The 16,708-nt window shown below is 33.4% G+C and overlaps 1 protein-coding gene across 1 annotated transcript in view; it reads left to right on the top strand.

The window, feature by feature from the left end:
- Positions 1 to 1,718: 1,718 nt before the first annotated feature.
- The window catches only part of LOC147073109 (transmembrane protein 135-like), a 39,937-nt gene continuing 24,947 nt past the window's right edge, over positions 1,719 to 16,708 (top strand). Inside the window, exon 1 of the mRNA XM_085945328.1 lies at positions 1,719 to 2,350. Coding sequence (XP_085801454.1) covers positions 2,192 to 2,350 — 159 coding nt within the window. The 5' untranslated portion in view covers positions 1,719 to 2,191. The remainder of the gene's footprint in view (positions 2,351 to 16,708) is intronic.

Raw genomic sequence — 16,708 nt, 5'->3', positions numbered from 1 at the left:
AGGAGAAATATTATAGCTTACTGACCAAAGGGTAATTGAATATGTCTGATATTTATGGATATTTTAGTATACTACACGTTATTTACACTAATAATAATATTATGGTCAAACAGTAGTGGTTTAAGGTAAAAGAAAATCCGAGACTTTGATTAGTTTGGAGGTCTCCCTTGGGGCGCTGACAGGCTTAACATTTTTTTGGTTCTTGTCTGTTTAGTGGAAGTCAGAGGCAAACAAATTTTGAAAATAGCCGATATACTGGATTATTTGTTAGGTTATCATTCTTGAATTTTGCCAAAATCAACTATAAAAAATCGCCACTGTTCCCGCCTGGCTTCCAGTAAATAGACTTATACCTAGGTATCAGTTTTTTGCTTATTCAATAAAAACTGTCATTGAGTGTTAAAATACAAATCCTATGCCTAGTTATCACCACAGGATTGTTTTGATTCAATTGATTTTTACATTACTAGTATATATTTTTTTTGAATTATTGGTTATTTTTCTGACGAAGCGACCTCATTATCTGCTTCAATGCTTCATGCAAAAGCAGCACCGTGACTGTGGCCAAAAGCCAAAAGGAAGCTGCTTAACAAGGTCAATATATTTAGTGAACTGAATTATTTTTGTTAGAAAAAATACCAGTAATTTATGGAAGTGATAAATTAGTTTGTACAGCTGAGCTTTGCAGTCAAATTTATACATTGGACTTTGCACACTTTGTTCTTTGGTTTACGATACATGCGAGCAGTCACTGGATAGAACATAGTTGAAACGTCTGTTCAGTGCTGCCAATCGTACTGTAATTATAGTATTTGTACTATAATTTTGGTCGGCGTACTATGTACGATATAAAACAGGTATAGTACGCCCAAAATACTATAATTTTGAAAATCCGGAAAAAGTAGGCAAAGATAAAAAATAGCGCTAAAGCTGTCCGGGAGAACTAAAATACTTAACATTTGAATTTTTCTCTAAAAAAACGAGCCGTTAATCACTTTCCATTTGAATTATTGCCTTAAGGGGGATCCTATCTGCCAACAGAGAACCTTGCGGAAAAATACGAAGCTTGTAATTTTAATATTTTTTATATATATTTTAAAAAACATCGATTTTTATAAAATAAAAAAATAAAAAGGATTTCAAGTTATACACATTTATACTTTATACTTTTCATAAAAATCGATGTTTTTTAAAATAGGTATAAAAAATGTTAAAACTATGAATTATTCAAAAATCTAAACGGGAAAAAATTGAAAACTTAATAAACTAAATTTTAATAATAAATATAACCATAAAAATAATGTACTTAATAATAATGTAACCTATGTACCAAATATGTTAAAAATTCACATATTTTTTACAATTGTAAGTTTATCTTTGACTTAAAAAAAAATCTTTTAAATGTTTTCTAATAAATATTTATTAATAATTAATACAGTTGAAATTGTTAATTATCAAAAAGAATTAATTCTCAAATTACTAGCTTCGTATTTTTCCTCTAGGTTCTCTGTTGGCATATAGGATCCCCCTTAAAAACGAGATGGTAATTATTACTTTACGCATACATTTTCGAAAATGCAGAAAAGTATTCGTCATTTAACGCGTACTATATTTTTTGCCAAAATACTATAATTTTGGAAGCTCTGTACTATAATTCCATTTTGAAAATATGGCAACACTGCGTCGGCATGCAACGTTGCCGTATATGTCAGAATCGCGATACTCATCTTCTGTCATTTGACAGCTAGCTTTGATTGCAAATGTTCGTGATTTTGAACGAAAATAACAATATATTTACACATTTAACACATTTAACAATGTATTTATTGCAAATTTCAAGCATGGATATCGTGGAGTAAAAAACATTTACAATACAGTGGGAATTGTACAAAAAACTAGCCTTAAAATTCATTGTGATATTGATAAATTCGTGTACATAGTCCCCAAAAGATAGTTGTACTTTTAAAAATAAATAGAACATCGCTTTTTTGTTTTAAAGAATATTTGGCTATGGATAATTATTAAAGCCGTGTTATAATTCCGATTGGCATCGGAATGTCGTGTTCGTGCGGTCAAAGTTTACCAAAATCGTTTCGTCAATTATTGAAAGAACTATAGTAGAATTGAGTGGCGGTTAGTTAAATTATTTGTTTTATCGCATTAAAAACAAGTGAGAACGAACTGAATCAAGATGGTTGAGGCTAGCAAAATGTTATTTGACACGGCTACGGCGGGAACAAAGTGTTGCGAACTTATTCACCCTTGGACCAAGGGTTGTGTGGATGGAACCCTGACAATGTTTTGGAGTTCCGTCAAGGGAAGCTATAAGTTCTACGCTGCTTTATATCTGGTAAGTGTGAAGATAATTTATACACCTAATCTGTCTACCCAGCGCCATCTTTAGATTAATAAAGCCTGAGCATATCTTTTTGCACAAGCAACGAGTGGTCCACTGTTCAGCTGTCAAAATCAGATCACAGATTGCTTGACATATTTATTCGCCCTTTCTCGTTTCAAATTGAATTATAAAAATATTTCAAAGCAAATATATTAACTATCAGTGCTATTTATAAATAGAATACATTCCTGTTATTTATCAGCTGTCAAAGTCAGACTAGTCCTTCACATAAAAACCGGTGGTAATATTGATTTCCAAAAAATATGTAGCATTGATCTATGCATTACATTTGTAGAGAGTGTGTTAATGCTAGTGTATTATTTATCACGTAACTCATCTATCCAAATCAAACCATTTCCTGTGTGAACACGACTGACGCGTCAGTGTGAGCACTCTATAGATAGAACAATGACAGGTCATCCATAGACAACAACGGGAGGGGCGGAAAAAGTAGGACCAGTCGTTGTGAATCTATCGGCTTTCTACTTGAGTCGGCAATGACCTATCTCATTGCTACTAAATGAACATGTATATCCAATGCATGAATTAATTAGCAATATTAAATAGGTAAATTAGAAACATTTGTCTATTACTAATTTACCTACCTACGTAGGCAAAAAATAAAAATAGATTGAAAGCATAATTTATTGTAAATATTGTGCTTAGTAGTGACAAGAAATATAACCATTATTGGAACTAATATTGATTTGACCTAAAATTTTTATTCAATGGCCCTACACTACTTAATGTTATATTGCATCAATGTATCTTTAAAACATAATGTTGATAATTTAAAAAGGACACAGGTATTATGTTATATTCAATAAATGAACACCTCTCCTCTGAGGTATATGTGTAAGTAGTAGTAAATTATCAATTACCTATTGTAGTTATTAACAGAGCGTTGGAGCGGACCCTTATTTGAGTTACTCCGCTCCAGGGTCTGCTCCACTCCGGGTAAAAAGTTTTAATAAATATTAGTAGGTATACAAATGTTAAAAAAATATGAAAGTAAGTACATACTTACTTAGTTTTAAAATAATCTTCATTTTCATTAGGTATATATAATATTAAACAAAATCACGGCAGCAAATCGTCTTTCATTATTTGCCTCCTCTGTCAAGTGAGGTTATTTATCACTCGGCAGTGTTGCCATATTTCAAATAAGTCCAGTGTTGCGAAGTGTCAAAATATTCTATTTCCATTGGATTTTAGGACGAAAATATTAATAAAAAAAATATATCCGGAGCACTGGAGCACTAGAAGTTCAGTGCTCCGGCTCCGCTCCTGCTCCGGGTAAAATCTTATTGCTCCAGTGCTCCTGCTCCGAGCTCCGCTCCAACGCTCTGGTTATTAATCTAATTTAATAGACCCGAGAGTTCCTGGGTTCGATTCCCGGTCATGACAAAAACATTTATGTGTTTTTCTCAAAGCCTGGGTGTTTGTGACTGTTCAAAATTACTAACAACCACCTTGTACGAAAAAGCAAGGACATGGTTATTAATAATTCTAAAAAAAAAAAAAAACAAAAAAAAAACGCATGATTCATCGAAGCCACTTATACAAAACAAATAATACAGATATATCCAGTTAAATTTTATATTTCGAGGAAATACTTAATCGTTATATTTTATCAACGGTTATTTATTCATAGCAAATAAAGGCTTGTTAATTTTTATCTGTCCATAAAAAGTCACTTTTATTATGACGAGAACAGTTGACATAGAAAATGATGCCATTTCCTAATACATAATGAACTCTTACTGAAATCCATTCTTGTATATATTGAAAATGATTGCAATTATCATCAACTGGCGTTAGTAATAGTGTAATAAATTCTCCCTTATTAAAAATGCATTACTGACCAAAAATTACATTTTTATTATGTAACCATAGTATTTATATGTTGGTAAAAATACACAATAAAGTTGATTAAGTATACTTACGTAAACAATGCTGCCATTTATAAGTTAGTATGTCACCAATAAAATTGATAAATCAAAGCTTTGCTTTCAAACCTTATTCATAATATTATAGTACTTATAACCTCGATTATCCGGACTACTTAATTCTGTATGATTTGAGTTACTCCAACTCCACCGGTCATGTAATATGCAGCCACGATTTGTGCACGCCCGCCTTCTATGACGCTATAAACGAGTCTGAATGAAGAGAGTTTGGTGCCACATTTCCTTTCCTTAGTTAGTCCAATATTATGCTATTCCAATTTTGCTAGGATGATAAAAATGTCCTTTTAGGTAAGTAGGTACTATATTGTAGTTTACCAATAGTAAAATCAACAAGCAGACCCAGGAAGATAATATTTCTTCAATATTTCTTCAATACTTCAATATATAAATCATTTATTAGGTACCCGATTTCAATCCTCTTCAACTGAAGTGTTCCAGTTGACAAATGAAAAAAATAATTGTTTAGTATTAAATAAAATACAATTTTGATGCACATTAACCCATAGTATAAAGTGCAATACACTTGACAATAGACATGTCAGTTACTGATAACGTCAACAAAATACATGAAATATTATTTACTTAATGTTTTTGTACTTTTCCGTTTTATTCAATGAATTATGCATTATATATTCAAATGTTTACATCACTTTTTGCATTGAATATAAATATTGTACACACTTGGATATTTCTTTTCCCACATAAAACAAATAAGTATGACTGACAAAGTTTAGTGTGCATTATTTATATTCGAATATCCACAATCTGCCTCTACCCTTCGCCATTGGTGGGCCTTGCCTGCTTTTGAGTAGCTAAAGGGGAAAAAATATACCTGTAATTATTGTAATACATTTTTCACTTATATTTTACAGAAATTACATTTTTTTCGCCTGCTGCATTGTTGAATAACTTTACAGTAACTCAGTAGATATGCATCTGAGATCTTTGAAGATCGTAATTGAATTTATCCGTTCAAGGTAGCTAGCTATTTATATGTAACAAAAATAATCGAACACACTTCAATATTTTCGGAAAATTATCGAACGCTCGGCTCGTAAACCATGCTTGAAATTTTAGTACAGGCGAATAAATCGATTTGCATTGTTTGTGCTTTACGCATATTATTATGATTAACAGTTCAATGCTCGTAATTTAATCAGTTTTTCGCAGATAAAGGTAAATGTTTAATACTTAATTGATTGGTACCTGATGGCCGCGTGGCTTAAACGCGGACCGCAGGCCTATAGAGTCGAGGGTCCCAGGTTCGAATCCTGGGTCTGGCAAGTACACATATTGTTTTTCAATTTGTGTATGAGTCAGAGTATGGACTTAATAGGTTGAGCAAGTGGCTGACATCCATTTCTCGTAAAAATAAAATCTGTTAATACAAACCTCCACTCTGTGGAGGCCCATATGATCCTGTTAGGATCGGACATGGTCGAAAGAAGAAAAGAAAAAGATTGGTACCTACTTCACTAGGTACCTACTGTAAAGTATGTAGCTATGACACCCATCATCATGCCCCCCCACATCCTGAAGCGGGCCCCCGTGCCAGGATCTTTGGCGGGCCCACCTACCTATCGCCAACATTAATGGCAGTGTGATGCCTTTCAGTTGTGTTTCCCAATTTCTACACGGGAATTATCAATCAAGTACTTATATCAATCATCATATCACATTAAATAATGTCAACACATAACCATGTATTTAAAATATTTAATAACCCTGAAGGAAAGTTGCGCCGCAGTCGCCTTTTTTTACTATTAGACTAAATTTGTGATGTATGTTAATGTCTCTTAGCTGGGCCCCTCCTATGCCAGGGCCCCAGACTAGAGCCCCGTTAGCCGCCCACCCATGTGGGGCCCATGCCTATCATAGTTTATTATGACTTATTCAACTATAATATAATAAACTATTCTTTCCACGAAGATTTATAAAATTTAAAGATGTAACATTCTTTATAGAACATAAATTATTTGAAAACACAATGTACAACCACTAGAAAAAACCTTTTTTTTATACAAACCCACGCTACTCGGGATTCGCGCCCATGTGCTCTGATCGCTAAGCTACGTGTGTCATATCTAATTGCATTATTACTTTAGCGATCGGCTTATGTATTTTAAATCAAAATAATAACATTTTATCGTAATTACCTACTAACCGATGTCAGGATCTCAATTTTTTTGTTATAACGTACTTGCACTTGCTAATAATTTAATAAACTTTTTTTTTATATTCAACGAATAATTCACAAGATTTAAGAATGTAACATTATTTATTAAACATTCTTAATAATATAAAGCAAGTGAGACCACATATGTTCAGAATTTATCGGATTTGTTAATTTTTATTTTACTTATATTTATTGCAATACAGTGGATTGTGCCTAATGGTTACATCTAAATTTTACGGAAAACTTTTCACCGTGGCACAGTTCGCCATGAACTTTCTTATCGGAAAAAGATGACCGTATAGATATTATACGGTCTCAAATTTTATTAGATTCAATATGAACATTAATTCAATTTTCATAGCTGTTTTTGGCAAAATTCATGAATTCAAGAATGAAAACCTAAACTAACCTAACAAATAATCCAGTATATCGGCTATTTTCAAAATGTGTTTGCCGTTGGCTTCCTGTGAAGTGTAAACCGACAAGAACCGTGTTTTATTTAGACATGAATTTTATGTCGTTACTACACAACCCAAAGAGGTTGGACGGTCTTTAACAGGGAACTCAGAAATAATGGGAACTGAAATACATAACGGGTAAGGCGATAGCAGGTAACCGACTCGAGTAAGGAAGAATCCGGGTTAAACTTACACACGTGTCAAGAATACGTTTTACGTCGAATACTTAAAACTGCTCTCGGTTTATGCCTTTTTTTTTTTTTTTTTTTTGACCATGTCCGATCTTAATAGGATCATATGGGCCTCCACAGAGTAGAGGTTTTGTATTAACAGATTTTGTTTTTTTACGAGAAATGGATGTCAGCCACTTGCTCAACCTATTAGGTCCATACCCTGACTCACACACAAACTGAAAAACAATATGTGTACTTGCCAGACCCAGGATTCGAACCTGAGACCCACAGCGTGATAGTCCAACGCTTATGCCGCGCGGCCACCGTGCCTTTACGCTCATTTAATGTTGGTGTATTACACACACTATTGCACGTGCATAATGCGTGCTTCATTTTCGTAGGACACTCACACATTCAAAACCCTGCATCAAGATGCAGCGTATTGAATATAGCCTTTCAGTATTATATTTATTATCTATTCTGTGGTCTTTAATATACGGCCATGTATTTCCGATATAACATTTCACGGTGAAGTGTGATACGGAGAACTGCATACGTACAAGTTTCCGGATACGATGCCTAATACCTACTGTGATATTGTTCTAATTTAAAAATATAATACAATACATAGAATAATTGAGTCGTATAGTATCAAAAGTAGAACTGTCGCAAATATATCGAAATTTAACTAAGTATGCCAAATTATTCTTCTGACCATAATGTACGACTAGCAATATAATATTCGAATCAAAATCATATCTGTGTGGTATAAAATTGTGATGGAAAATAGGGCTTGGTATCAGAATTAGAACTGTTCAATACTTTGGAAACAAAAGTAGAACTGTTGAATTTGAATTGAATTTCTAATTTCTAAATGTAGAAACATGTTTCATGCTATTATAACACTAAAAATCCCAACATAACGTTTTTCGTCATTTTCTCGAAATGATGAATAACGCACAGATCTACCTTTGATACTGTACGACTCAATTATTAGTTGTTTATTATTTAACTTACTACTTACAAATATTGTATAATATCGACTTGTCGGTATTTAAAAATAGACATCAATAATTAATGACCTTTATCTCAAGCATTGATTTATGTAAATGCTTAAGGATTTGTTCTGTGTCAACTGTTTTGCAAATGCAGTCAATTCTGCAGTTCTTTATCTGTTCTGCTGGTTAAGAACTCAATATAATATTGTATTCATGGCTTAATTTATTGATTTCTGACTAGTTAACAACACACGGCGAGTGCAGTTAACGGATTACTTTGTAATAAACAGATCAAATATTTCTAAACTTGTTCAACAGGTTGACCATCGACCTGTAGAAACAACTTTTTTTTAAAAATACAAATATATTTTTTGTGATAACGTATAACTGAAATGATTATTTACTGTTATAATCATTTTAGGTACCTACTACATAGGTGAGGTTTGTTAACAGAGTTTATTTATTTATTTATTTGACAAAGACACGTTGAGTACATAACAAATTATTAATTCAGGACGTTCACAACATGTCATTTAGAATAAAAATTACAACTAATCAGTTAGAGAAAAAAAAAACACAGCAAAAATAGTTTTATACAAAAGAAATAAACTAAAAAAAACAACAATGATTCAAAAAAATATAAATTAAACAATAAAATATAATTTAAAAAACAGAATATATAATGGATCGCCGAAAATATCTACATCTCTAGGGAGGGAGTGCATCGACCAGCCGCACAGCCCTCGCTATTGGTGCCTGGTGAGCCTGACATGAGGAAACAGCTTTCACCCAAAATAGGTCATGGCTGCGACCACGCATGTAATTGACGGGTGCGTAAAATTCAAATTTTCTATAATATCGGGATTGAAAACGATACGACGTGAGAGCAGGGAAAAATGCTTTAAGAGCAGAAGTGACCTACGAGTTTCAAGAGAATGAAAGGCGACCATGCCTTAAAGAAAGTTAGTCGGAAACTACTCGTTTGAGAAGGTGTCAAAAGGTAAATAATTATTATAAACTGTAAAATAAAGATGACGAATATTATGAATGGGATAACATTTTGACTATAAGTACACATAGTTAATTATACAATCATACAAAACATTTGCAACGCGTGAGAGAAATATAAAATATTTTAAAATGAAAATTATGTACATACATTTTTTCCGGAGGCTAGGGGGGATATATATCTAAGTATACTCCTAGCACCCCCCGACGTTTCTAATTAAGTTTGAATAACAGTATGATATCTCGCGTTTAGCAGTGGCGAAGACTCAATACTAGTCGATTATTTAAAGCCTAACTTCTTAAGAAAAATAATTTTTAATTGGTTATTAACGTATTTAAATAATTAATTAAGTACCTACTTCATTATTTTACATTTGACAAACAATAATAAAATGTGTGCCAACGGCAGCTGTCTGTAAGCACAGATACGTAACCAGCTATACCACTACATAATAGACTAATACAATAAAAAAAGGTTCCAAGTAATTTAACGCATACAACACATACATACGATGACACATGTATTGTAAAAACACACCTACTCAATATCAAAACCAATGGCATACTATAACGTGACCTGATGATGTTGGTATTTAAGCCTATCGGACCCTCCGCTGCTTACGGTGACGTAATTTTTCTAAATACATACATTCATTTAGAAGCGTTGAATTCGATGCCACACAGTCTCGCGGTCAAAACGCTCAACTATCGTAACAGTGCAATTTTCAAGCCTGGTTGAGCATTACTTTCGTAGAGCCTATTGTCTTTTTTCGTGTAATATCTATTATAAAAAGTAAAATATAATATTTTTTGTTTAGTAAAATACACCCACAATGGCCGCGCGGCTTAAGCGTCGACCTATAACGTCGTGGGTCTCAGGTGCGAATCCTGGGTCTGGCAAGTACACATATTATTTTTTCAATTTGTGTATGAGTCGAGGTATGGACCTAATAGGTTGGGCAAGTGGCTGACATCCATTTCTCGTAAAAACAAAGTCTGTTAATACAAACCTCCACCCTGTGGAGGCCTATATTATGATCTTATTAGGATCGGACATGGTCGAAGAAGAAAATACTGAAGATAAGCAAAGTTTATAATATTGTGTAACTATGGTTGTCGTAGGTATTTTTTTTCAGTTATCTACCACTGCCTAAATACCTTCAACAGGCACCCTTCGCCACTGTGCCAAAATGACCACCCCCTTGTAGCTTTCTGCCTTCCATTGAAAGTACTTAACCGTATGTAAGTCAGTAGGTTACATTGCTTTGTTGAATAATATGCAATACACTTTTGATGACTAACTTCAGATTAAAAAAATCGTAGTATTAATCGATATATTAGTAAGTTTATCACCTCAATTTTTTTTGTACTTAATTTCTGCCGAAAATCTACTTCTAAGTATATTTATAGTGTATTTAATTTATAGATAATGATGATAACTTGATAACGGTGACTTAAGTGTGTACAATTTGGTAATCACTTAAATAATACTTATATTTACACAGTGTAATGATTACTTATGAAGGACTGATTTAGCCGATTATCGGTAAATAATAATATTATATAAAAATGATATATATTTTTTTAAGGTTTTCGGTACTTTCTCTGTAGTCAGTTACAGTGGCGGCTCATGAGTCTTAAAAAAAACTATGTTACTATAAAAAAAAAACAATTAAATCTACTTTTAATAAATGTAATAATATGTACAACATTTAATGTCGATACTGGTGGCGCTTTCAACAGTGGACTGTATAAGTTTAAGGTGATGGTAGATTCCGGATCCAGGAAGCCAGACACTGACCTTTTATGAAGTTGATGATGGCTTCGTGGTCTGGTTGCACTATCACTCGCGCGGTATGGTTTGTTGGGTTACCCGATGCGCGGCACTTGACGGTACACTGTTTATGGATGATATATGAGGTTAATGAATGTTGATGATAGACTGTATGAATTATGAGAGCTTGATTTAGACGCCGAACTTATTTTAACAATTATAACACCTCAATACATAAGTATGATAAACTACTCTTGATAGCCGCCGAAAGCAGCCTTGTGTATAGAATAGATGCGTTGAAGAGAAAATTTGCATGATGTACAAAAACCCATCCTGCGGTACCTACCTGAAAGATTTAGAAATTCGGCTAATGGAACTTAATGAGTTTCATCTCTGAATGCAAAATAAATTATTTTGAATAAGTAGTCAAGTCACTTTTTACCCCTTAGCCGGCACGCACATCTAAACTCGTCCGACTGCAACACGTCGAGTTTGCAACAAATTTCAGTTAACATGCAGCGCAGGGATAATTCCGAAATGTCGTATGTCGTCATTCATGTTGGCTTGCCGTATGGCATTATTGTCCGGCACGGCTTCACCTTTGCGTACGGAAGAAAGTTTCATGTTGCGCCAATTGCATAATAAAATGCATAATAAAAATTAAGGACTACAATAATATCCTGAGTGTAATACGGGCAATGACTTAATTGAATACGGGTGACCTAAGGCCCGTTTCAGACGGGACACCGGTGTCACGCTCGTATATAATAAGGAGGCCTTTGTATTCGAATAAAGGCGCCTTTGTATTATGTTTATGAACGCCCCAGAGCTAATGAGTCAACGCGTGTCCGGTACACTTTTCCGTCGGCCGCTACATTCTCAAGCCGCCTATACCTTGTTTTTATTACCGCAGCCAGTTTTATGTTCTAGTTTATAACGTGAAATTATGCGTTGACGTATATAACATATGAGGCCTTTGTATTCGAATAAAGGGGCATTTGTATTTTGTTTATGAATGCCCCAGAGCTAATGAGATCTCGTAAATCGCTGAATTGATAAATAAAATTATTCATCGTTATAAATTATAATAATATAAAATAAAGATAGAGCATCCCCGTTCTCAAAAGTCAGCGCACGCAACTGGGTTTCTGATAACTTTGTTTGCTCTACAAATGCATTACATGGTACAGTTGATCAGATATGTATCAAGGACAAAGTACACTAGTGGGAATGACAGAAGCCTCATTTATACCACACACGAATTTAACTGTGTACCTACGATGAAAACTCTATACTAGGTAACTAATGCAAAGATGTCGACATTATGAAAAACTAATTATGACCTCTATGCATACCAGTGGCGAAGAGTGGAGATAGGCTGTGGAAATCCGATATACATAGTACACACTACTCACTAAACTTTGTCAGTAGTTAGTACCTAATACTTATTTGTTAATACCTACATTGAACTAAGAATACAATTAATTACAGATTGTAAGTAACCAATATGTTAGTTTTTAAAAATCAATTAAACCCTGGCTAAAGCAAACGATAATAAATATTAGGAAAATCATATTCTTTTCTAAAAAAATAACTAAAACTATGGCATTATAATATCATACATAATTTTAGATATTTTATAGATTGTAGTGTATTTTTTATCATTTATGGCAGGGGAGGGCAAACTGCGGCCCGCCGGGTATTTTTTCGCGGCCCGCCATCGATAATTGTACTTGTGATTACGAATAACTTTTTTATATATTTTTTAAAAATATTGACAATAGATCATAATTTGAAGAATTTGTTGTTTCGTAAATGCATTATCTCAGTACGTATTCCTTGCGTCTCGTCTCACACTATGTAACCACTATTTTCTACGTTGAACATCGATTTCAATAGATATTGATAGTGTACCGACAGAGCTACAACATGAGATTATTAATCTGCAGTGTGACACTGATTTAAGAGAATAGCATAGTCGCGAAGAAATCTCCAAATTTTATAATGCCCTTAATTCAGACAAATTCGACCAACTTAAAGAGTAGGTATGCAAGAAAAATATTCGTAATTTTTTGGATCAACCTATATAAGTGAACAAACATTTTCGATCATGAACCTCAATAAAAATTCTTTACGATCAAATATCTCCGATGCCCATTTACTAGCAGTTTTGAGAATATCAACTACAAAATTAACACCTAAATTTTAAAAAATTTTCAAAAATGTACAATAGTTTCATTCTTCTCATTATTTTTTTTGTAATGTTTATTTTTCGTGATAATAAATAGTGTATATCTAAAAATGGTATTTTACTTGCGGCCCGCCGCTCATTTGGAATTCTTGAATTTGGCCCTCCATCCAAAAAGTTTGCCCCTCCCTGATTTATGGGTTGGTTTAAGGCAGGGCTTAATCAAATTTTAAAAAAAGTTTCTTCGTTTGACTATGTCCAATTCTAATAAGATCATAATATAGGCCATGGCCCCCACAAAGGGGGGGCTGACAGGGCTCTAGCCTGGGGGGCCGTGCTCATGAGGGGCCCGACGTGGCAGATCAACTAGTTAAATGAGATAAACACACCGTAAATTTTTAAAAAGTCGCCTGCGGCGCTATAAGACAAGTAGAATTTTATTTTATAATTATTTTTAGTGTCTCCTGACTAATGAAAATGACTATTTATCCAACATGGCGAAGGGTCAGATGTAACTTGGCTATCGCAAAAGAGGGTCGCGCTCATTGCTTCATCATATGACGCTGAGTGCCAACAATTCAAGCAGATTTATTTAAAAATACGAAAAATCGCTAAAAAAATACACGGAATACGGAACCCTTTATTTTACGCGGAACCCTGGAGTTCTACGGAATATCAGTTGGGAAACACTACTATAGAACACTACATTGCCCTTAACCTTAGCGATAGGTTGGGAGGGCCGCCAAATATCGTGGCCTGGGGGCCCGCTTCAGGATGTGGGGGCCATGATATAGGCATCCACAGAGTGAAGGTTTTGTATTAACAGAATTTTGTTTTTACGTGAAATAGATGTTGGCCACTTGCTCAACCTATTAGGTCTATAGTCTGACTCCAAACATAAATTGAAAAACAATAATATGTATATTTGCCAGACCCAGGATTCAAACTTGGGATCCACAACATTATAAGCCGACGCGTAAGCCACTCGCCTATAATTGGCGTTTAGTGACTAAAAAGTTTAGTGTTCGCTATTTACCTCCACTCTTCGTCGCTGCTATTTTATACTTAGTTAAAATAATTTATGAAATATATTCAAATTACTTAATATGATTAAAAATATACCAATTATTAAACTTACTAAATAAAAATTAAGTACCTACTTACATTATTGTACATGTATATAGTTAGTTGATTATTAGGCAATATGTTAATCAATAAAATAATTGGGATTTTAGGTTAAACATCGCTGGAGGGGCCAACAGGCACTCTTCGTCACTAGCATAAATGCTATTTTTTCACACATTTCTACTATTGCTTTATCATCATTCTTAGTAGGTTGTCGGTTTGTAAAACCAGTTTGAACTCGCAATCGGTTTTAAATGCTTCCTTTGTGCATGACCTTTGGTTTGGCAATGATTTATCGATAATATTAATTCTGTTTTCCGTGGTTTTCTATTTGAATATTTCATGAAATTGGCATTTTCTCTAATAATTATCTAATAAATGGCAGGTTGTCATCTTTTTAATTGAATTCCAAAAAAAATGTGCTTAATTTTTTTGTTTGATCGTCTAATGTCCAATAAAAGTATAATAATTATTGTCATAAGTGGGTACCTACTTAAGGGCCCACATGCTCAGCGTAGGTCAAAATGGAGATTTTATGGTATTTTCAGAGCATAACCCTGGACATTCCTTAAACGTTGTAGATGATAATCTATTTATATAATTTTGAAGCCTCATTATCCTTTATATTTATTTTAAACGTTTAATGACTGAATAAAGTATTTTTATTACATAAAATAGTATTCTTTTAAACCTCTCGCTCTAATGTTTTAGAATAATATAGTCATACTATACATGACTATATTCTAAAACATTAGATATTTCACTATAATTTTTAGATTATAATATTATGTATGTCTGGAATACCTACGTAAATTCATAGGATTGGATCATAGATGTATAAATATAGATAGATTGGATAGTGTAAAATTCATTTCGACTTCAATTAGACATTTTATATATCTCACATATCAAAGCAGTCATTTGAATATAAAATATAGCTGTGGAAAAATACTTCCTTGTCAATTTTATGCATTTCACCAAAGGCAACGCATTAACCATTATTGTTAAGATAGTCATGTACAAAATAGAGAAATTTATGTAAAGAAAACTATAGACTATTAATAATATCGATCGAGGGTGCCTACTTGATGGAATTTGAATTTAAATTCTAATGGATTTAAAAAGCTATAGACTTCGCTCATTCGGTGTACTTCCTTGTATCTAATTTATATTTTTTTTGTATTTACACTTTTCTACTGTTTAATAACTTAAAATACTGATTTATTTCATTTTATGTACTTAATACTGAGTTGTAATAATATTTATTTGTTTCTAAATGTTACGTTGTGAACATAATGTTCACGATATGTGAAAAAAATAATTTGAATCAGAATGCGAGCTGACATTTTGTTTTTGGGCTGCCAATAGAAGAAGAAAAATAATGAACTTGTTACCAATACAACGGCACATAGAATCATTCGATTCGAAAATCGAACTGTCTTTCGAAATACCCAATACAAAATGTGTACAAGACTCATATTTAAAGTCAAATTTATTTGGTTAGATGAAATCACTAAACCTTGAAAATGTGCTTTGAAATCTTTTAATAATTATTATCCTCATTGTAATACAATTAAATATTCTAACATAACTTCAACAGAAAAAAAAACTGTTGATTTTATTCTGAAAGGTACAAGCCAGTTTCCATTGTAATCGTTTTACGAGTATCTGGTAACGTTTACTTTTCTCGTAGATGTCCAACAATATTGACGTAAGTATGTAATTCTCTAAACACGCAGTTACAGGTAAATGCATCGAGTGTCTGCTAAAAATGGCCGGTAAACATTCTTAAGTCAATTAACAACAGCATTGAAAACGAAAAGTTTTACTGCTTGGGTAGAACGTTGGAGTTGGACTATGGTATTTTATTTGTCCATGTCCGCTGCGCAGGTAGGGAATATGGACACTAAAAGACATAACTTGAAGAGTCGCCTGTGATGGACAACCACACGGCATCGCCAAGAATTCCTGTCACTCACCAGTCGTGTGATGTCTTAGCAAGACATGTAGCTCTGCAGTATTACATCATGTGGATTAGGGAATCCAACCCTGAGTCAAAATTTTGATCCCGGAATTTCGGGATTACAATTTGACGATCCCGGGATTGTCGTTTTTTTCGATAGTTAGCATTATTATTTTATATAGCATTGATAAAATGGTCAAAAATGTATATTAGGTACTATAATTTATACTATTTAAGAAATTTAATGTTAATATTGTGTACGTTCAATCTTGAAAATAAGTGGGTTTAATGGAGTAAATAATATTAGAATACAGATAATAGTGTGAAAGTAAAACAGTTTTTTTTTATTTATTTAAAAAAAGATAACATTCATTAAATTCAGAGTAGAAACAAGTGCCTGCCTGCACGTCCGTGGCACTGGCGGTTAGACGCCGTTCGCGTGCCAGAACGTTAGTGGCGTCTAGCTGGTTTTAAAAT

This window comes from Rhyacophila brunnea, unplaced genomic scaffold (assembly GCF_057557595.1).
Source record: "Rhyacophila brunnea isolate RB1 unplaced genomic scaffold, BYU_Rbru_1.0 scaffold_18, whole genome shotgun sequence".
NCBI classification, from domain to species: domain Eukaryota; kingdom Metazoa; phylum Arthropoda; class Insecta; order Trichoptera; family Rhyacophilidae; genus Rhyacophila; species Rhyacophila brunnea.
This window is presented reverse-complemented; position numbering and strand designations above follow the sequence as displayed.